Source organism: Hemitrygon akajei, chromosome 11 (genome assembly GCF_048418815.1).
Source record: "Hemitrygon akajei chromosome 11, sHemAka1.3, whole genome shotgun sequence".
NCBI lineage: Eukaryota > Metazoa > Chordata > Chondrichthyes > Myliobatiformes > Dasyatidae > Hemitrygon > Hemitrygon akajei.
Window position 1 is genome coordinate 48054235 of NC_133134.1, and position 22181 is coordinate 48076415.

Here is a 22181-nt window from a genome sequence, read left to right on the forward strand (position 1 = left end):
TCATAGCAAGTCTGCGTCAATTGTGCTTGAATAATTTGTATTAGCTCCCCATTTAGTGGTCATGATCCTAAATTATTCCATTACTGTTCTTCAGTTCCTTTTCAAAATCTTAGCAAATTGTGAAATGAAGGTTTTAGATTTGATATTTTGGTTACTGTACATTGTTCTGCAGCTGCTCAACTTGTGACATTCTCTTTTTTTCGTTCAGCTGATAAAAAGAACCCTTGTTGAACTGAACATTTAAAAAAAATTGTCTATACATCATTATGGAAAGTTGAAAATACAGTCATCTTTAAAACTGCTAATGTGTAGGTTTGGGTAAACTTATTCTCTGATGATACTGGATATTTGAACCTTAGTTTTATTGGATAGGAGAATGCATTTTTACATATCTTATTTCTTTTTGTTTCAGATATACATCAAGGCACCTGTCCATGCAATCTGAGACCATCCATTACAAGAGAGGAGTGAGCCAGCACTTCTCTCTACCTTCTTTTAAAATTGACTTCTCTGAGTGGAAGGAAGATGAGGTATAAATTCATTTATTTTCTTCTGTCATCAAATTCTTACCTTGTTTTTCTCCTGCAGTTTCCTTCTGAAGACAGTAAGTCATTCTGGTGAAAGGTAAAATTAGGGAAAAGTATTGGGAGTGGAGATGAGGGAGAGGAGGTATATAGCATTAGCTTGTGGAAAGATTGATATGGGAAGAAGATTGAGTTGGAGAACAGAAGAGCTTTTGAGGGAAGCATCTGGGAATATGCAGGTGCTGCTCAGCAGGCGGTGTTTCTGCTGGTCATGGAATTTCACTGCATATTACAGAAAGCAACAGTATATTTTCTGCTTGGGGTGTGACTATAGGGAGGAATGAGAAAACAATGTAGGCAACATTTTGAATACTGACACCATTTTGTCATGGGCCTTGCAAAAAAGTCCTGATAAGTAAGGGAGCATAGATAACCCATTAAGTAACAGAATAGATTTGAGGAGAGTCAAGACACCAGATGGATTCCAACAATCTTGACAGATTTGTTAGGTTTCAGAGAAGCTGCATACTACTACAGATTCTGTTTACACCTAGTTGCTTGATCAGCCATCTTCTAATGCCAAAGAAAATTTTAAAATGCAGATCCTGGAAATCTGACCAAACCATAGCTGAAATGTTAATGTACTCCATCTTGATGCTGTATGACCTGTGGAGCATTTCTACCATTTTCTGTTTTAGTTTCAGATGTCCTCAGTACTTCTCCATTTACCCTTAAAACCAAATAAAGTGGTTTTAACCAAGATTCTGACTATCCATTCTGTTTCCTCAGCTATCTATACCTCCTTTCTTTATCCATCCATCCATCCATCCATTTGGCCAGCTGCCAGCTGGCTATGGACAATTAACAATGACAAATTAACCTACCTACAAATTTTGGATGGTGGCTGGAAACCAGACCACCTGGAAAAAACACACAAATTCCATGGGAAGGAAGTACCAACATTTCTTACAGAATGGCACCAGAAATTAACTCCAAAGTCTGAAACATCCTGAGTTGTAATGACATCGCTCTAACTACTACACTACTGTGGCACCCAACTACACCAGAGTGCTGAATTACTAGACCCTTCCCACCCTCATTCTGAACTTCTGTCATCCTCTGAGTTGCCTGTTTTGTTTTTCTGAAATATGATTCCTTGGTCTCTTCACTTATCCATTTTCCAACTCTGATGTTTTCCAAATTACTTGGTTGACAAATTGTTTCTGAAAATCTGCACCTTGTGTTTAATTCCATGTTTGAATTTCTGTTAAGTACTGCAGAACACAACTGTTTACAAATAAAATTACAAATTATATTTTGTGATTGTGACTATTGCTTGTAGGCAGGGAATCAAGTAAGATGTGTACGGTGATAACACCAAACACTGTCTCTTCACTAATGTCTTAATCCCTGCACTGCCATTGTATCTGGAAACCTCTAACCTACATCCAGTCCTGGATAAGCCACCACTTACTTCATTGAGAATAGTGGGAAGATGAAAGCCATTTATCTTTAGCCTATTTCCAAAGACGTTTCATCCTTAGGCATTGATGCAATTTCTTCAGCCAGTGTCTCAAGTTTAAAATATTATTGGCAGACCTGATAATTAGTTTTTGTTTTGTTGTGAGATTCTGATCATAATATGTCTCGATCCCTAAATGATCTCCTTTACATCTGCAACAGAACTCAAGTCTTTCCTGGCCCCTTGGCCCTGATAGTGTAACCTTCATATTGGCTATTTCCATATTCTCTTTGAGGCTTTCTCTTCTCCCCCCTTTGTAAGTGTGGACTAGTCTGCCACTTGTTATTGTACTCTTGGCAAGCAACACCACTTGCATTAGAGTCCCAATGTCTCATTTAAAAATATCATCTTTCCTTCTGTTTAAATTATTTCATATCTTCTACAGTAATCTCTTTAACTATTTCAACCATCCTCTTTCCCAATTCGAACTGAATAAATTGTTCCTCCTCTGCTCAAAGTCAAATAAATTCAGCGAACGTGCTGAAATGTCCGGAACTGTTATTCTAGATCAGGATATTTTATAAATGTCTATTGTTACAATAGATAGTTCAGTGATTCAGGGCACAGAAGTGGTGTCAAATGACTGGAAATAGTGATATGGGATTAGTTTGATAGGACACCAGTTTGTGATCTCTTGGCAGAAAAGAAAGCAATTGAAACTTCAAGGAGTGCTTACTTTTCTCCTGAAGAGTAATTACTTCGATATCAATCTATTGATTTGGTTTTAGATAGAGTTTATAGTGTCACTCATAATTCCAAACTCAAATATTAAATGCAACTTCCACCTTAAATTGGAATGGGATAGTGCGGCACAACAGCTTGCAATTAAGTACAAATGCAACCTTCTGTATATTCTAGAAATCTGAAGTAACGTATGCTTGAAATATTCAGCAGGTTAATCAGCAACTTTGTAAACCGAAACAGCATTAATACTTTTTTGCAATGGACTTCTGTTGGGATTGAAGCAAAGTTATGCACTCATGTTTTCTGTCAGTGGAGAAATTGAAACACGCCATCTGAATGCTGTAGAATGATGTCAATCGTGGGAAGTTATTACTGTTAGAATTGTTAGGCATCACATGAAACCCCTGTCATGCTGAAGGCAAATTGTGTAGCTTGATCTTTCATTTTCCAAAACCAGGCTTTTGTATTACTCAAGAGAACAGAGCCTGGTGAAATGCCAGAAGATGAGGTGAGGTAATTAGCTGCCAGTTTGTAGGAAGGGACGGGGAGTGCAATTGGATGGATTGGGACATGTACAAATAGAGTGGGGTGGTTATGGCTAGGGCGATGCAATTGAATTAGGGAAGGGAGGTGGTGAAAACCTGCAGATTTATATAGTCAGAGTTTGTTTTACTGTAAAACGGAGGGGCCAAGGATGTATGCGGCTGCTTCATTTGCAACCTCCAGATCTACCGTGTTGTTGTTATGTGGGTGCTCAGTTACCAACGTCCCATGTCGTTGTGAACTAAATTCGCCTACAGTGTTCCAAAAGGATGGAGGTTGCATGGGGACTGATGATGTCTTGTGCAGCCCTGATGTGGAAATTGTTGTTTGCAAGAGTGACTCACAGCAGGATTTGCCTGGTTAAATTTTCTGAGTGATACAATACCAATTGGATATGTTCATAATCATGTTTCACTTCAAGAAGAAAATATCGTTTTCAATTTCTTCATGCTTAAAAATGATTGTGCTGTTATACTTCCATGTAATACAAGGGCAAAGAAAGGAGGGAGACAAGGAAAAAACAAAAATAATATCTCAAAGATTTCTGAATGGAGTTTAACTTAGTCAGATCTTACTGACGTCTTAGCAAACTTCCAGCTCGTGCAGTATTTATGTTGGTTGATATATTTGACCTCCTTCTCTGTCAGTGGACTTACCACCTGGGGCACTATCAATAACTTTTGAGGACTTGGACTCTTTTTATATCTGGCACTTCAGCTTTATAATAGCCATAGCTAATGGGAACACCATGGTAGTGTAGCAGTTAGTGTGACGCCATTAAGCCTTAGGGTGTCGGAATTCAGAATTCATTTCCAATGTCATCTGTAAGGAGTTCGAATTGGGAGAGAGGATGGCTGTGAAACTTTTTTTTTCTCAGGCTGCTCCAGCTTGTCCCACAGTACAAAGACTTACCAGTTAATAAGTTAATTGGTCATCGTAAATTGTCCCGTGATTAGGCTAGGATTAAATTGGTGGGTTGCTGACGATGTGGCTTGACAGGCCTATTCTATGCTGCATCTCTAAATAATAAGGTATTCAGTCTGCCTCTTGATCAGCAATTGCTGATCTGAGTTTGAAAATGTTAAGTTTTGATTTGAGCATTTGTCTTTGTTGATCTTATTTGTGTTTATTAATAGTAATTTAATGCCGGATTTAAAAAAATTTTTTTTAATTTTTCAAATATATTTTTAGCCCTGGTTTAAATAGTTCCAACTGTTTTTAAATACTTCCAGTTATTATAGGCAATGACAAAAAAAAACTGATGCAGGAATAGCTCTGGAGCTTCAGATGTGTTACCTAGAGAAGGGTCTCGGCTCGAAACACCGACTGTTTATTTATTTCCATAGACACTGCCTGACCTGCTGAGTTCCTCCAGCATTTTGTGTGTGTTGCTTTGGATTTTCAGCATCTGAGGATTTCTCATACTTAAAGATGTGTTACCTGGACAAGGTAATTGCAGAGACAAGCATTGAGCATTTTGATGGCCACAAGAGGACATGCAGCCACAGAACTCATGCATGGAGGCAGATGGAATACCATCCAATACGTTCTGTAGCAAAAGAGGTGATACAGGATAAAAGAAAAGAAAAAACAGAAAACCAGTCCAAAGAAGATGTAAATGACAATAGCAAAAATGGTTTCCAGTAGTTGTCAGAACTAATGGTTGCTGTAATTATGCTATCAAACTGATGAGGTCGGCAGGCTATGAAGTGCCATATCAAAAGGTGATACTTTCTTGAGCTTTGCTGAGATTTATTAAGCCTATTTGGAACATCGTGCATTCATCAAAGTGGGAGTAGGGCAGGTTTTAAGTGGAAAAGTGATCAAACTGGGGTGTCATTTGTGTAGACTATGTAATGATTGCATGACTTGTGTTTAATAACACTGCTATGATCTATTTGGCAATTGTGTTGTTACTTTACTGTCACTGAGATTGGTCTCTGCTGATCATGGATTGTATGACTGAAGAATCTATTTTAAAGCTAATCATACGGATTCACATTGTTTGTACTTCTAAAAGTTCTCATAGTTAGCGAGTTTATGGTTTCTGTATTTGCTTGTTATCTGAATTCCTTTAAAAATACTACATGTTCTGTTCTTTCCAAAACTGAAATGAAAGCTTGGAGATTACAAATCACTTGAATCATTAATTAATATTGAATGATAAGATATTTCTGGGTTTTACAGTATGCTTCATCATAGAGTAAGTTCATGCAATTCAATCAGGAACTAGTTTGTATGAATGCCAACATTACAGTATGTTTAACAGCCCTTTTGAGGCCATTATGCTCTGACTGGCTAAATGTGCCTAGCCATTTATGGGACATCACTGAGATTACAGGATTTGTTTGAGGAAGCATCATGGAACTAATGTTTCATGCTCAAATTAGTTTATAAATTGCATCATGATGCAAATATGATTCACTTAAATGTGACTGACAAGCCAAATTAGAAATGCTGGATATTAAACGTTTTTATCTGATGAATTGACCAAAGTAGGACAATTTTTGTATGCTGCCAGGAGCGCTGAGAAATATTTTCCTTTTTGCAGTATGAAAACGTGATTTAGTTTCCTTAAAGAGAACTTCATTGGATCTTTCTTAAAGTATTTTTGAAAATGTTTTTCACTTTGCTAATATTTGCATTTCAAAAGCAGTCACTCCCAGACCTCTTTTTCCATGTGTCATGCTTTATATTTGATTATTAAGTGCCATTAAGAAGAAAGTATGGCAGCACCTTTGCTTTCTTAGAACTTTGCAAAGATTTGGCATATCATCTAAAACTTTGACAAACTTGTATAGATGTGTGGTGGAGAGTATATTGACTGGTTGAATCGTAGTCTGGTATGGAAAACCAATGTCGTCTTATGGAAAAGCCTACAAAAACTAGTGGATATGGCCCAACCATCATCGGGTAAAGCCCTCTCACCACTGAGCATATCTACGTGGAGTGCTATCACAGGAAAGCAGCATCCATCATCATAGGCCCGCATCATCCAGGCCATGTTTCCTTCTTGCTGTTGTTATCAGGAAGAAGGTGCAGAAGCCTCAATACCTGCACCATCAGTTTCAGGAACAGTTATTACCCTTCAACCATCAGGCTCTTGAACCAAATGGGATAACTTCACTCCCCCATCACTGAACTGCCCCACAACAAGGGCTACTTATCTCATGTTCTCGTTATCCACTTTCCAGGGCTGCTTATCTCATGTTCTCGTTATCCATCTATCCAGCCATCCATCATTTGTAATTACCTGGTTTTCTGCATTAATTACTCATAAAATGTGGTCTGATCTTCATCTAAGTCACGATAACAGAGAAACACAAATCTGCCTAAACAAATAACACAAACAATTGTATTTTTTCTCATCAATACTGAGTACACTATTTAAACGATCAAAGTCTAGGTTCAAAAAAGTATGTGAAACTCTGGAATAATGCTTTCTACAAAAGCTGTTTGGAGTCAGGAGTTCCAGTCAATGAGATGAGATTGGAGATGTGGGATGTATAGGTGCCCTGCCTGATTTAAAAGAAAGACACTCAAAGTCAGGTTACTGACAGAACCATGTCTTCTCAATAAAGATCTGTTTATATACACCATGCCCCGGTTTAAGCAACTTTCAGAAGACCTTAGAAGAAGAGTTGTAGAGATGCATGAAACTGGAAAGTCCACAGAAGTATTTCTAAAGACCTGAGTGTTCACCAAGTAACAGTAAATGAAATTATCTACAAATGGAGGAAACTCAGTACTGTTGCTACTTTCCTTAGGGTTGGGCGTCTTGCAAAGATCACTCTAAGAGCACAACATGCAATGCTGAAGAAAGTTAGAAAGAACCCAAGGGTCACAGCAAAAGACCTGCAGAAATTTCTGGAACTTGCTAAATTCTCTTTTCATGTATCCACTATAAGAAAAACATTGAACAAGAATGGTGTTCATGGAAGGACACCACTAAACAAGACTACTACTCTCCAAAAAAACCATTACTCACGTCTCAAATTTGCAAAAGACCACCTGGATGGCCCACAACACTTCTGGGACAATGTTCTGTGGATAGATGAGACAAAAATTAAACTTTTTGGTAGAAATGCCCATTGCTTTGTTTGGAAGAAAAAGGCACTGCACATCAACACCAAAACCTCATCCCAACTGAGAAGCATGGTTGAAGGACCATCATGGTTTGGGGTTGCTTTGCTGCCTCAGCGTCTGGACAACTTGCAGTTGTTGAGGGAATACTGAATTCAAAATAGTTTCAAGACATTTTACAGGAGAATATAAGGGTGGCAGTCTATCACCTGAAGCTTAATAGAAGTTGGATGATTCAACAAGACAATGATCCAAAACAAGAGTAAATCAACAGCAGAATTGTTTAAAAGAAGAAAATTCTTGTTTTGGAATGGCCAAGTCAGGGTCCAAACCTTAACCCAATTGAGATGCTGTGGCATGACCTGAAGAGGGCTGTTCATGCAAAGTATCCCAGAAATATTAATGAACTGAAACAGTTTTGGGTGGAGGAATGATCTAAAATTCCTCCTGGCCATTGTGCAAGTCTGATCAGCTACAGAAAATGTTTGGTGTAAGGTATTGCTGCTAAAGGATGTTCTACCAGTTACTAAATAAAAGTCCTTTTCCCATCTGGACTGTAAATGATGAAACAATGTGTTCAATAAAGACATGAAATATACAATTGTTTCTGTGTTGGTCTAGGCAGATTGTGTTTGTCTATTATTGTGACTTAGATGAAGATCAGCCCACATTTCATGAGTAATTAATGCAGAAAACCAGGTAATTTCAAAGGGTTCACTAACTTTTTCTTGAAACTGTATCTATCTGTCTATTTTCTTTGTTTTTCTCTTTGTATTTGTACAGTTTGTTGCCTTTTGCACAGTCATTGTCCGCCCTGTTGGTTGGGTCTTTCATTGATTCTGTAATGGTTATTGGATTTGTTGAGTATGCCTGCAACTAAACAAGTCTCGGGGTTGTATATTGTGACATATATATACTTTGATAATAAATTTACTTTAAACTTTGAGCTTTGATACTCAGGGAATCTTGTTGGACAAAATAATCTGAAGCTGTTGTTACCCATTTGAAAATCTTATCTACGTTCCTTCATGTTGTCCCTTCAATATCAGCAGAAGAGTTTTCATTGTTAAACACATATTGACATGTAAATGCTTTTAAAAGCAATAAACTTGATTTTTTTTTTTCCATTTCTTTGTTAAAACAGTTAGGAATTTCCAACAGATTATTATTTTATTTCAAGGCAGAAGTTGTTGGTCTTAAAACTGCTTAGTTTAACATTACAAGTAATATAAATGTGAATTTTATGTCCTGTAACTGGACTGCTAAAGCATATGGGTACCCAAATGCGATAATATGATCTTCTAAAGTGGAAATGATTGGTTTAAAAATTTAATTAGATGAGATTTGTAACTGTCTTGCCCTTGTTAGTTCATCAAAGTTGAGTGTTATCTATAGTTCAGATGATTTATTGTTCTGCTGAAAAAAAGATAGCAAGCAGATGCAAACAGTAATGAAAAAGCTTAATGGCATGGTAACTCCGAATGAAGCTAAATTTTCAGATAGTTTTGGTCAGGCCACATTGTGTTCTGTTTCGGGAACATAAAAGGTATGGCTGGGGAAGTCTGGAACAAGAGAGATTAATTAAAGAAAATATCTGTAATTCCCTCCCAGCCTGCTTCCTATAGGAGCTTTATTCGACCCATCTTGTTTTTATACCTTTGCTTTCTTTCTCTTCCAGAAGCACAATGAGAATTCACTGATCATCTAGGATACTCACCAAGTAATGGCAGTAGGTTTAGATCAAAGTTCAAAGAAAATTTATCAATGAAGTACATATATGTCACCATATGCAACCCTGAGATTAATTTCCTTACAGGCGTACTCAATAAATCCATAAAAAAATAATAGCCATAATAGAATCAATGAAAGGCTGTGCCAACTTGGGCATTCAACCAGTGTGCCAAAGCAACAAGTGGTGCAAATACAAACAAAGAAATAATAATAATAATAAATAAATAAGCAATAAATATCAAGAACATGAGATGAAGAGATGTAAGGATGTTGAAGGATTAAATGAGATGCAGAGGTGTTGCTGGTATTTGATAGTGGTTGTTGTGAATGTGATTTGGGCTTGATGGTGTTTGTAGCATCAGTGGTAAGGGTTCTCCATGTGAATTCTCCTGGATGGATGATAACAAAGCCTTGAAGATAAGTGGAAATCTGGATTGCTGTCTTCTTCATTTGATAAAGCTCTTTGTAGAAAAATACAGCATTTTATGTCATGTGGTCTGACTTATGATATACTTCATATCCAGATTGTCTTCTGTGAAGGTGACTATTGTTTTTTTAGATAGCAGGAGGTGACCTACAAAAGTCTTTTCATGCTCAGTAACACTTTAGTAACTTCTTGTTCCTTTCATGACTTCTGTTGCTGAAGGTCTGTCAGATTTGTGTATGTAATCTGATGAATGAATTCCTCCATTCTGGTTACCTCATCAAACCCAGCCTTATTTGTTGACTAAAGATTTCTCAAGTTCATAAGACCACGCAAATTCCACCATGATTTTTTCTATACACCATTTGTTATATCAGATATACTTTCTCGAGACTCTTGCGTAGGCGATGGCTTTCTGAACTTTGTGCCTCTGATGTATTTTGAAAATATCATTACTTTTAAAATACATGCTTCATTACATGCTGCAGTCTGTAAAACCTTACTGATATTGGTCAAAACATCTTAATTAGCTTGACAACAGCCAGATAATGTCTTGGGATATCCAGGAAAATCATTAATAATGAGCTTGATGTCAAGGTTATTCCTTATGTAATATTGTTCAGTGAAGGAGGAGTGAAATTATATGATATTAATATTTGAATTTACCTTGTCTTATATTCTCTGAGTGGTAGGCTGACAGAAGCTTAAGCTAAGAATCACTCTCATTTACTTGAGGAAAAGAGCAAAGTGATCCCTGGCTGACTTGAGCAGTTTTGTATCACATGCAATGAGTGCACCTAGGACACCTTATTTATGTTCAATGCCTTTAGGAGAGTAGCCATTTCCTGTGATGCTTCTTCAATTACTTGGGGAAGTTTATTTACTGGCACAAAATTGTATTTTCTGGAAGAAGAATATTATGCAAGTTTGCACATACCTTGAAACACTCATAGCATTTGTGGTTGGCCTTGAGCATACTGGCACTTGAAGATCCATTATCTTTCTCAGATTCGCTCATGACTTTTATTTTCCTGGATCATCATCAAACTCTGTCATGTACTATTGATTCTGATCTTCTGAATTCCAAAACATGCTCATGCAAAATATTTAACTATGCTAGTAATTGTAGTATTTTATATAGTACTAGACAACTGGGTGACCCATTGGGACACCCTTTGAGAGAAAGGTAGTGCAGTCTGATGTGACCAGAATGAACATTAAATTTCCTTGATTGCTATTGCTATTGCTTTGCTTTGCTTTGGAAATTAAAGAAGAAAAACTCAGTTTATTAAAGAAGAAAGACACGTAGCAAGGCAAATATAGCTCCTCCTTGCTTAACGAAGGACACTTTTGATGACAACATTTCTGGTTGATCTGCCATCCTTCAAGAATACTCTAACGTTTTCATTTCTTTTTCCCTGGCTTAAAGCCACATACAGCTGACGATACAGGAATACCGGTTTCTCCAGATAAATCAACACATTCTCCATGGTTTGGCCTTGCGCCTTATGTATAGTCATACCAAAGCATGACTGTATCGGGAATTGGCTCCGCTGAAGACGCACGTCTTCCCCTTCTGATAAACTGAGAGTAACTCTTGGGATCATGACAATATCATTTTTGAACACACCAGTGTTTATCTTTGCTACGATGAGATTGTTGCGCAGCGGCAGTGAGGGCATACTCTCATCATCATACCAACATCAGCAGAAATGTTCCGGCGTGCGAGTCGTGCATTTTGCCTTGCTCTTTCTCTGTCAAAGTATTGTCGTTGAAAGCGGGCATTCTCAGTAATGACTCTTTGCCGCATATTCTCAAGTCGATCTTTCCTTTTCTCCTCTGTCTCTTCCTCTCTCCTCCTTCTGTGCCTATTTTTGTCATTCTGGAGACGTGCAGCCCTTTAATCCCCGGTCTTTTCATCTCTTCTGCTGTTTGTTCTTTGTCTCTGATCCTGGAGACGTGCATTTCTCAGCTCCTTTGTCTCTTCCTCTCTCCTCCTTCTATGCCAGTTGTTGTCATTCTGGGGACGTGCAGCCCTTTCATCCTTTGTCTCTTCATCTCTTCTACCATTTGTTCTTTCTCTCTGATCCTGGAGTTGTGTGGCCCTGGCCTGATCTGATTCTTGTTCTCTCCTCCTTTCTGTGCCTGTTGTTGTCATTTTGGAGATGTGCATGCCTCTCCTCCTCTGTTTCTTCTTCTCTCATCTTTTTTGTCCTGACTCTTTGATCCTGGAGTCGTGCAGCCCTGGCCTCATCTGATACTTGTTTTGTCCCTCTCCTTGCCGCATCCCGACGTCGTTTGGCATAATCTCTTGACCATAATGTCCCCCTTCTCTTTCCACGCAGCATAATTAGGCTGACCACATTTTTTTTACCTTAATGCTGGATAGAAGATATGAAGCAGTAACACCAAAGCCTCCAGGATGCTGTTTTCTCTTGATGATGTGGTTGGCGCTCTCCTAAATGGACGTGATATAGTCACCACTGCCCTTTGATGGGTGTTTCGAAGTACGTCATTACACTAGGTGTATAGTTCCCTGAAGGTGGAATCTCATGTGGATAGGGTGGTGAAGAAAGCTTTTGGTATGCTGGTCTTTATAAATCAGAGCATTGAGTATAGGAGTTGGGATATAATGTTAAAATTGTACAAGGCATTGGTGAGGCCAAATTTGGAGTGTTGTGTACAGTTCTGGTCACCAAGTTATAGGAAAGTTGTCAACAAAATAGAGAGAGTACAAAGGAAATTTACTAGAATGTTACCTGGGTTTCAGCACCTAAGTTACAGAGAAAGGTTTAACAAGTTAGGTCTTTATTCTTTGGAGCGTAGAAGGTTGAGGGGGGACTTGATAGAGGTATTTAAAATTATGAGGGGGATAGATAGAGTTGATGTGGATAGGCTTTTTCCATTGAGAGTAGGGGAGATTTAATTGTCTATCCACACATTTTAATTCCACGGCCCATTCCCATTCTGATATGTCTATCCATGGCCTCCTCTACTGTCAAAATGAATCCAAACTCAGGTTGGAGGAACAACACCTTATATACTGGCTGGGTAGCCTCCAACCTGATGGCCTGAACATTGACTTCTCTAACTTCCGTTTATGCCCCTCCTCCCCTTCTTACCCCATCTCTGACATATTTAGTTGTTTGCCTGTTCTCCATCTCCCTCTGGTGCTTTCCCCCCCTACCCCTTTCTTTCTCCCGAGGCCGCCTGTCCCATGATCGTTTCCCTTATCCAGCTCTGTATCACTTTCGCCAATCACCTTTCCAGCTCTTAGCTTCATCCCACCCTCTCTGGTCTTCTCCTATCATTTCGCATTTCCCCCTCCCCCCCACTACTTTCAAATCTCTTATTATATTTCCTTTCAGTTAGTCCTGACAAAGGGTCTCGGCCTGAAACATCGACAATGCTTCTCCTTATAGATGCTGCCTGGCCTGCTGTGTTTAGGTTGCTAACTAGTGTCAGACACATGTATTTGTGTGACTGTTAGATGCTACATCATGCTTAGAGCAAACAGTTTTTAAATTGCATCAGTTTTGTGTTAAAAAAAGCAGTGATTTTTGTCACGAATAGTTGGTGAGAACTGAGCAGTATGACAACTCAGTATGGTTTCAAACATTCAGGCTTGCAGATGCCAAAATGACTGGGAGTGAAAATGAAACAATTTTGCAACGTAACAAGTTAGGATCTATGAAGAATTTGAAGGTATTGACAATAATCTTGAATGTTGCAATGAAAATAAAGACTTGGAGGATGCAGTGGTCAGAAGTATTGTATAAAAGTAGTCCATTGGCTGTGCTGATATTTTTTCATTTACTGTCAATCAAAATTACACATCAGCATACACTGAATGAATTCCTCTGTCGATAACTATTAGAAACTAATACACAGTTTAATGGTACTGTAGTAATATTGGTAGTGTTCTAATTTGTTCTGTAATTCATTTAAATACATAATTTGTTACTCATTTAAAAGGCAATTTGTCTTTTTTTATACATTTTAAACTATTTCCATCCAAGTTCAGTCATTTCACTGGAAACATACAGAAGTATGTTTACATACAAATACTTTATTGTCACCAAACAATTGATACTAGAGCGTACAATCATCACAGTGATATTTGTTTCTGCGCTTTGCGCTCCCTGAAGTACAAATTGTACATACATAGAAACAAAAACACAAGTACTGGGGTGCTGAACAATGGCAGCAAGTGCTCTGGACTGATGAGTCAAAAATTGAAATTTTTGACTCAGGTCAGAGATTGAAAGTTTTGACTCATGTCAAAGGCACTTTGGCTGTAGAAGAGCTGGAGAGTGTGACATGGATGAGTGTGCAGCCAGCAGTGAAGCGTGACAGAGTTTCCCTGCAGGTTTGACTCTCCACTTCTGAAAATGGAGTTGGTGATCTGGTCATAATTAATGAAATTTTCAGTGCTGAGAAGTACAAGCAGATTCTCGTCCATCATGCAATACCAACAGGGTGGCGTCTGATTGGTTCCATCTTTATTCTGTAGCAAGTCAACGACCCCACTAGCACAACCAAGGCCATAAAGAACTATCTGCATCAAAAAGAAGAATATGGAGTTCTGTATCAAATAGTATGGCTTCCATACAGTCCTGTTCTCAATATTATCAAGGCTGTCTGGGGTTACCTGGAGAAACAGAAACAAGTGAGACAGCCAAAATCTACAGAAGAACTGTGACAAGTTCTCTAAGGTGCTTGGGAATGACCTACTAGCCCATCTTCTTGTAAAACTGCACAACTATACACCTAAGAGAGTTGATGCAGTTTTAAACACAAAGGGTGGTCACACCAAATATTGATTTGATTTAGTTTTTTTTACTGTTTACTCTTCTTTACAGCAATTTTTTTGATATTTAGAATCTTTTCATTATTTTTGAAAACCTCTTTGTTTCACAAAAGTAGATGGATTACCTTTCATTACTTTTATGTTGGTATACTAATTACTAGCTCTGGGCCTAGACCTAGGAGTCTAGCTGTTTATGATCTATGTTAATATAGTGTATCTGTTTGGTTTTGATACAAAAGTTCATGGGAGAGTCAAGTTGTGAGGAAAGACACATTCTACAAAGTAATGTTGCTAATTTTAGAATAAATAAGAAGATGGTAGACAGAGCCCATTGGTGACCGATGTACTTGATTGGATGGTCAGTAAAGCAGAATGATACTTAAATGTTTGAACTTCTACCCTCTTCCTTTCCATTCCCGATGAAGAGTCTTAGCCTGAAATGTCAACTGTCTATTTCCTTCTGTAGATACTGCTTGATTTGCTGTGTTTTTCCAGCATTTTGTCTTGTGTTGCTCAAGATTCAAGCAACAGAAGAATCTCTCGTGTTTCTTAAATGATATTAGATTTTTATCTGATTGTACAGGAAACAAAGTTAACGTGTGTAGTCCATGGCCTTTTCCACTGCCGTGATGAGGCCAATCTTTCTAATTCTAATTCTAAGTTTAGAAGAGTAAGAGTTGATCTGAATGAAACAAAAAATTCTAAGGACATCTGATAGGCCAGGTGCAATGTGGTGTGAGAGTCCAGAACTACACTACATAATATCAGGGTAAAGGATTGGCTATTTAAGAATGTGTTGAAGTTGAACAACTACTTCAAGAAATATGAATGGTGGAAATAGTTAAATATAGTCATATTTGAGATACAGTTTTGGTCAGTGACCTTTACTGGAAGTTTTAGGGAAAGTGGAGTTCAAGCCAAAGGTCAGAACAGTTGTAATCTTTCAGAATGATGGAGCAGACATTACGACTGAATGGCACTGTGGTCTAGTTTACATACTTGTAAGTTATTCATTGAAGAGTTCAATCTATGTGGTATTTCATTGTTTCAGATTTTATTCTGTCGCTTGTGTGAAGAAGTACTACTGTAGGGCAGAAATTAATAAATTTAATCTAATTCTATCTTTGGATTCTCAATGATTTTGCATTGCATCTTTGCTTGAGTATCGTATGTTTTGTGGTTCTAATCCTGGGAAGAATTATAGGCTCGTTTATTTTTGTACTTGCAGCTCTGTTTGTAATTGAACATTTTGTTTATATAATTTGTTGAAATAATTGTATTCAATTAAAAATGGGGCAAGGTGTAAAGATATATATTTTAATATTAAATGTGATGTTTTAAAATTTCAGTACAGTCGGCCCTCCTTATCCGCGAGGGATTGGTTCCGGGACCCCTCGCGGATACCAAAAATCACAGATGCTCAAGTCCCTTATTCAACCTGTCTTAATACGGTGGTCCTTAGGACCCAGTGGAACCCCAGACCTTATTTAACCTGTCTAAGTGCGGTGGACATTAGGACCCGATGGCGCAGCTCTGAATCCGCAGTGTTTCTGTTTACGAAAATAATCACGATTGAAAATAAAGTGGAAATAATAAAGCAATGGAAAAGAGTTAGGCTACATCAGCGAATGATCGGAACAATTTTAAAGGATAAAGTGAGAAAGGCCCTGTCCCGATGAAAGCTACAATTATTACTAAGCAACGCAGTGGTTTTATGATTGAGTTTTGGGTTTTTGATTCGGGAGCGGTCTGTCACTGGATTGAACTCGGCACTGAAACATACGTTCTTAAGTATTCTATCTGCATAGAAAAGTGAAATATATACTATATACTAAGACAAACGTTTGACTAACTGATGCTAAATAATGCCGGATGTACCTGTTCTGACTTATTTAGTAAGAGAACTTCCGATTTTTTTTCAATCCCGATCCGCGATAACCCACACATATCCTCCTGTATACTTTAAATCATCTCTAGATTACTCATAATACCTAATACAATGTAATTGCTATGTAAAATTGTTGTTATACTGCATTGTTTAGGGAATAATGACAAGAGAAAAGGTCTGTACATGCTTGAATAACAAGTGCTGGAAGAGCACTTCTGGGTTTTTGCGATTCGTGGTTGGTTGAATTCACGGATAAGGAGAGCCGACTGTATGTTCCTCGCAAAAAATTGAAGACTGGTGATATTTTGAATGCTTGTGATCTTTAGGTTGTTGACATTCAATAATTATGGCAAACATATCTGTTCACAAAAGTATTTCTGAATAAGTGCTATGCAGAGGAGACTAAACAATGGATCTCAATGCTTTTAAAAGGTAGAAAGCAGTTCTTGTTCATGAGTAATAGGCAAAATCTTTCATGTTATATGGTCTTCTAAAGTCCTGTCAATTACAGATTGCAATTTTGTCAGGTTAGTTTTATAATCTTAGTTGGTTTCTTAAGCAAGTAATGACCTAGAGCTGGAGTCCCTAAGGCAGTTCAACGCTGACTGGCAACTCCTATGCTGCTGTAGTGAAAACTGTGAAGAGGGTCGCTGCTACGTTGGGAACAGCTTGCTCGCCATACCATACTGCCCTGACTTGCATATCACATAGACAGCTGGGACGCAACATCCTTGGTCGACCTGGACCAATGGAGAGCCTCAAGGCTTAGTAGTTTAAAAAGCTTTACCAGAAATTAGCTGAGCTTGTAATAAATATCTCTGAGAGTTTTAAAACCATTTACACAGTCTTCTGAAGAATAGATTTTAATTGCCTTGATTTTTTTGTTATAAGCCAGACAGATCAATAGAAGTTAAATTTTAAAGGTACATTGTGTCTGCACTTGTTTTTTTTTTAAACAATAATGAATTGGGTCCTGAATTAATTGTAGCAACCATGCCGACCTTGTTAACTGTGCTGAAGGCTAGACATTGAATACTTGCTAATTATTGCTGAGCAAAAGCACCGGATTTAAATTTGCTTGCATCCTTATTAACTCTGATGATGAATTCTCCCAGATGCCAAGGATTCAAAATATATATACAGTTGACATAAAAGGGGTGGGAATAACAGAGGAAAATGATCAATAATAAATTATAGTTATATTTGCATTGATTGGCCTGTTGCTGCAATTATACTCAGCATTTTTGTGTAGAACATAGAACAGTACAACACAGGAACAGTGTAAAATTACTGTTAGCAGCATAGAATTAGGAGCAGTAACTATTTCTGACGATTTTTATTTTCATTAATAACAATTGATAAAGATTTCACAATTACTGGGTTTCCATTAGACTTTCAATCAATTTGGGCTGCCACATTTTTGCTCCAACTGAATGAATTATGTGCTGCATTATGATTTTTAAGTATAATTGAACAAATGTATTATATTTCATCTTTCCAAATACATAAGGTATACTACTCAGATTATACATGGGTATTACTTAGATGGTTGCAGGTTTAGATAATTGAATTTTATTACTTGTGTGCAGAGTAATTTGTTTTAACTGAGTATCCCACATCTCAGAAGTGCCTCACAGATTGCAGTTTCAGTAATATGACTTCAAACAGAACTAATTGCTTGGCTGTTAAATTCAACATTTTTTTAGCAAAGTTGTTGAATAATTTGGATTTTACTTTTGAATGTGTAATGGAGAGTCTGTTGACTGGCTCTATCATGGCCTGATATGGAAACACCGATGCGTTTGAACAGAAAATCTTACAAAAGGTAGTGAATTCAGCCCAGTACATCATAGGTAAAGCTCTCCCAACCGTTGAGCACATCTATATGAAACGCTGTTACAGTATAGGAAAGTAGCATCCATTATTAGAGAATATCACTAGCCAGGTCGTGCTCTCTTTTTGCTGCTCCCATCAGGTAGAAAGTACAAGAGCCTCAGGACTCATACAACCAGGCTCAAGAATAGTTTTTACTCCTCAACCATCAGGCTCTTAAATAAAAAGGGATAACCATACTCACTTGCCCCATCATTGAAATGTTCCTACAACTAATGATCTCACTTTAAGGACTCTTTATCTCATTATCTCATGTACTAGTTATTTATTGCTATTTGTTTATATTTGCACAGTTTGTTGTCTTATGCTCTCTGGTCGATTTTTCATTAATCCTGTTACAGTTACTATTCTATAGTTACGAGGATGCCCTCAGGAAAGATGTATCTCAGGGTTGTATATGATGACATATATACTTTGATAATAAAATTTACTTTGAATTTCAAATACAGTTGAGGTTAGCAATCAAGTTGTAAGAAATAATTTCAGTTATAACTAATCTTCCAGTCAATTCCAACATATTTAATCCACTGTTTGAATAAATCAAATTCCCTTTATCATCAGTTACTGAAAAATCAGAAATCAAAATAATTTTCTTCCTTTCCTCTGTCTTGAGCCTAAAAACACTCCCAACCAAAACACTTCCAACCTATATTCATGACTTGCTTCCCATTTACAAGCCAATTATTATTCCCCATGTATCAATCGGACAAGTACATCTGGAGAAGACACAGTGGAGTAGCTTTTAGACTTGCTGCATTACAGCTCCAGTGACTTGGGTTCAATATTAAGATGTTTCTCTGCTGTTTGTACATTCTCCCTGTAGCCAAAGATACTAATTAGTAGTAATTGACCTTAGTGTATAGATGGAGTGCCAAAGCCTGTATTTGTACTGTATGACTCCATCACTGTGCTCTGCAAACTTTGCAACTCAGTTTGAGATTTCTGTGTCACTTATGAAAATAAGCTCCTGCAAGTTACTTGTGCAACAATATCAGGCACCTTATCTTTTCCTCATTATTTGCCACAATAACTATTGAATCATTCCATCAGCTCAGTTTTGGTACCCTTATTAAAGCTAAGCCTGGTTTGTTCCAGTAATTTTCCCTGTTTTAGGGCATATTTAACCGTGGCTAACCGTCCATCATCACATATGACTGAATGTCTTTTGCTTTCCTGGTCCATCCAGCTAGCTACCAAGCCTACTCAAATCTCCAGGGTTACTCTGATACATGTTCTTTATTTCTACTGTCTATTATTACTGACTATGTAGCCTTTTCTTTACTGTAACCAGCAGTAATATTAAATGTGAGGAATTCATGGATTACTGGACAAATAGTTGCATTGTTGCTCCTGCACCTTCAGCACCCACCCTCTTTTTTTCTGTGTCTCTGTTCTCTTTTTACTGCTTTCTTATTTTTTTATCTCTTTGATCTTTTCTTTCTTCCATGTTCTCACTAATTTGGCTGAATATGATGCATACAAAAATGCTGTCTTCTCTCCTTTTAAAACCACAATCTCTTTCCATAACCCTGGCCATTCTGTTAACTAAAATATGTGACCTGCCAAAGAAACTCACAAGTGTCTCTTTATCATGCAACACTCTGCCTTAATCATTCCAATAAGAGTAATGCATTTTCGGAGCTGGCCAAACTTACTGGCGGCATTTTTATTGTTATTGTTTGTAGCCTGATTTCCCGGCAACCTTTGTAATGGCTGTTGGTGTAGACTGCAGTCCCCGTGAAATCTAGCTTCCATTGAGCATGAAGGAGTTCAATTAAGCAGGGCAAGAGATACGTCTTGGTATCCACTTTTAAAAAAATCAAATTAATCAGTTAAATAATCATGTAATTATTAACTGAAAGTATGAAGGTAATCTGAGAAAAAGGGGTGGGGTAGATCATTCAGGATAACAAAGTAATAGTAAGCATATCTAAAAGTAGAGCTGGGTTTCTTGTACCATAGACAGGAACTGAGATACAGTGCCAGCAATTCATGCAACATGTTGTGACAATTTTAAAACACTTTGCGCATCTTTGGAGAAAGTGATATGGTTTAACTGAGAGTGAGAAATAAAAAATGAGTTCAGTATGCATGGTTTAACACAATCAAGTAATAAAAGCTGGTGAATTGCAAAGCAATGAAAGTGTATGAACAATGAAAACGAACTGAGATGTGACATTTAACATTTTTGGATAAAAATGTCAAGAAAATGTTGGGAAGGGGAAATTGGAAGTGGTAGCTGTGCTAATTAAACTCTCTGGAAAGAGAGGATGCCCTTGAAAGGTGAAGTAAAGAGTCTATTCATTTGAAGTTGAGAAGCAAGGAGGGAGTTATGCTACTTAATGAGAAGATAGAGAAAAATCTGTGGGGAAATTACACATATGTGCACAAGTTGTGATGTTGGATGATGTCAATTAGTTGGACAAATATTATAGTAAAAGTCAAAGGAAGGATTTTCTTGAATTGTGTTGATGAGAACTTCCTTCATCACTGTTTGCAATCCACCGAGGAGGGAGACATCATTGGATTTGTTTTCGAACAGTGAGGTCAGCCAAGTGGACTATAGTGTTGTTGTGCATTTGGCTGCAACCTTGCCATTTCTTTAGCAACTTTGTCTCTTTTTCACGGGGTCAAGTTGGTAGCTTGACGCTCGGCCCAGCACAGATGGAAAGTGTGCTGTGAGCGTGCCGGATTCAAACCCTTTGACCACTTCCCTCGAAGTCCTGTGCGGATGCCACTATGCCACTGGCCAGTTAAATGGACTATATGCAAGTGGGAAAACACATGGAGAACAGGAATCTGTGTATCAAGAGATTTAGATTAATAGTGGAGAGTGGCAAGGAGTATTAGAGAGAAAACTTCTGATTGGAAGGAGGAGTAACATCAGTAAGAACATGTAGGATCAGTTGTTAATATGTACAGTAATACTGGTAAACCAATATCTGATTGTTTGAAAATCCCCGTGGCTTGACATCTGGTTCACCAGGTGTTGATCCCTATGCTGCTCTCAATACTCATACTGCCCATGATTCCTGCACTCTCTTTCAGTGCAGTGGGACTTGATATCACATCAAGGTTATATCGTGTAATGATAATTATACTATTTGGCTACTTTCATTTATTGCACTTAGATATATTTATTCTACCTCATTTAATATTTAGCCACTGAGTGTATGTTCCTGGTCTTCAGTGGCTGTTGCCCATCCATTTCAAAGTTCAACGTGTTGTGCGTTCAGAGATGCTGTTCTGCGCATCATTGTTTTAACACATGGTTCATGGAAGGACACACGGAGGAAACCACTGCTCTCCACAAAAAAAAAACATTGCTGCATGTCTCAAGTTTGCAAAAGACCACCTGGATGTTCCACAACACTTCTGGGACAGTGTTCTGTGGACAGATGAGAGAAAAGTTCAACTTTTGAAGTTGAACTGTGCAAAAATGCACACCACTGTGCTTCAAGGAAAAAGGGCACTGCACACCAACACCAAAACCTCACCCCATCTGTGAAGCATGGTGGAAGGAACATCATGGTTTGGGGCTGCTTGGCTGCCTCAGGGCCTGGACAGCTTGCATTTATTGAGGAATTCATCACCTAAAGCTTAATAGAAGTTGAATGTTGCAACAAGTCAATTATTCAAAACACAACAGTAAATCAAATACAAAATGGTTTTAAAAAGAAGAGGATTTGTGTTTTGGAAGTGCCAAGTCAGAGTCCAGACATTAACCCAATTGGACCTGAAGAGGGCTGTTCATGCAAGGTATCCCAGAAATATTGATGAATTGAAACTGTTCTGTATAGAGAAATGATCAGAAGTTTCTCTGTGCAAGTCTTATCAGCGGCTACAGGAAACATTTGTTGCAGGTTGTTACCATTAAAGGAGGTCTACCATTTTTTAAATACAATTATTTAAATACTTTTGCCAGCCCGGACTGTGAATGATTAAACAGTGTGTTCAATAAAGACATGAAAAGTACACCTGTTTGTCTGTTATTAGTTTAGACAGATTGTGTAGGTCGATTACTACCACATTTTATGAGTAATTGATGCAGAAAACCGGGTAACTGCAAAGGGTTCACA

General features: G+C 37.8%; 1 protein-coding gene across 8 annotated transcripts in view; it reads left to right on the plus strand.

Moving 5' to 3' along the window:
- Positions 1-22181, plus strand: part of LOC140735579 (E3 ubiquitin-protein ligase MGRN1-like) — a 151342-nt gene that overhangs the window by 61663 nt on the left and 67498 nt on the right. For all 8 annotated transcript variants that reach the window (XM_073060785.1, XM_073060787.1, XM_073060783.1 and 5 more), the window contains exon 5: positions 413-530. In XM_073060785.1, the coding sequence (XP_072916886.1) occupies positions 413-530 (118 nt within the window). The remainder of the gene's footprint in view (positions 1-412; positions 531-22181) is intronic.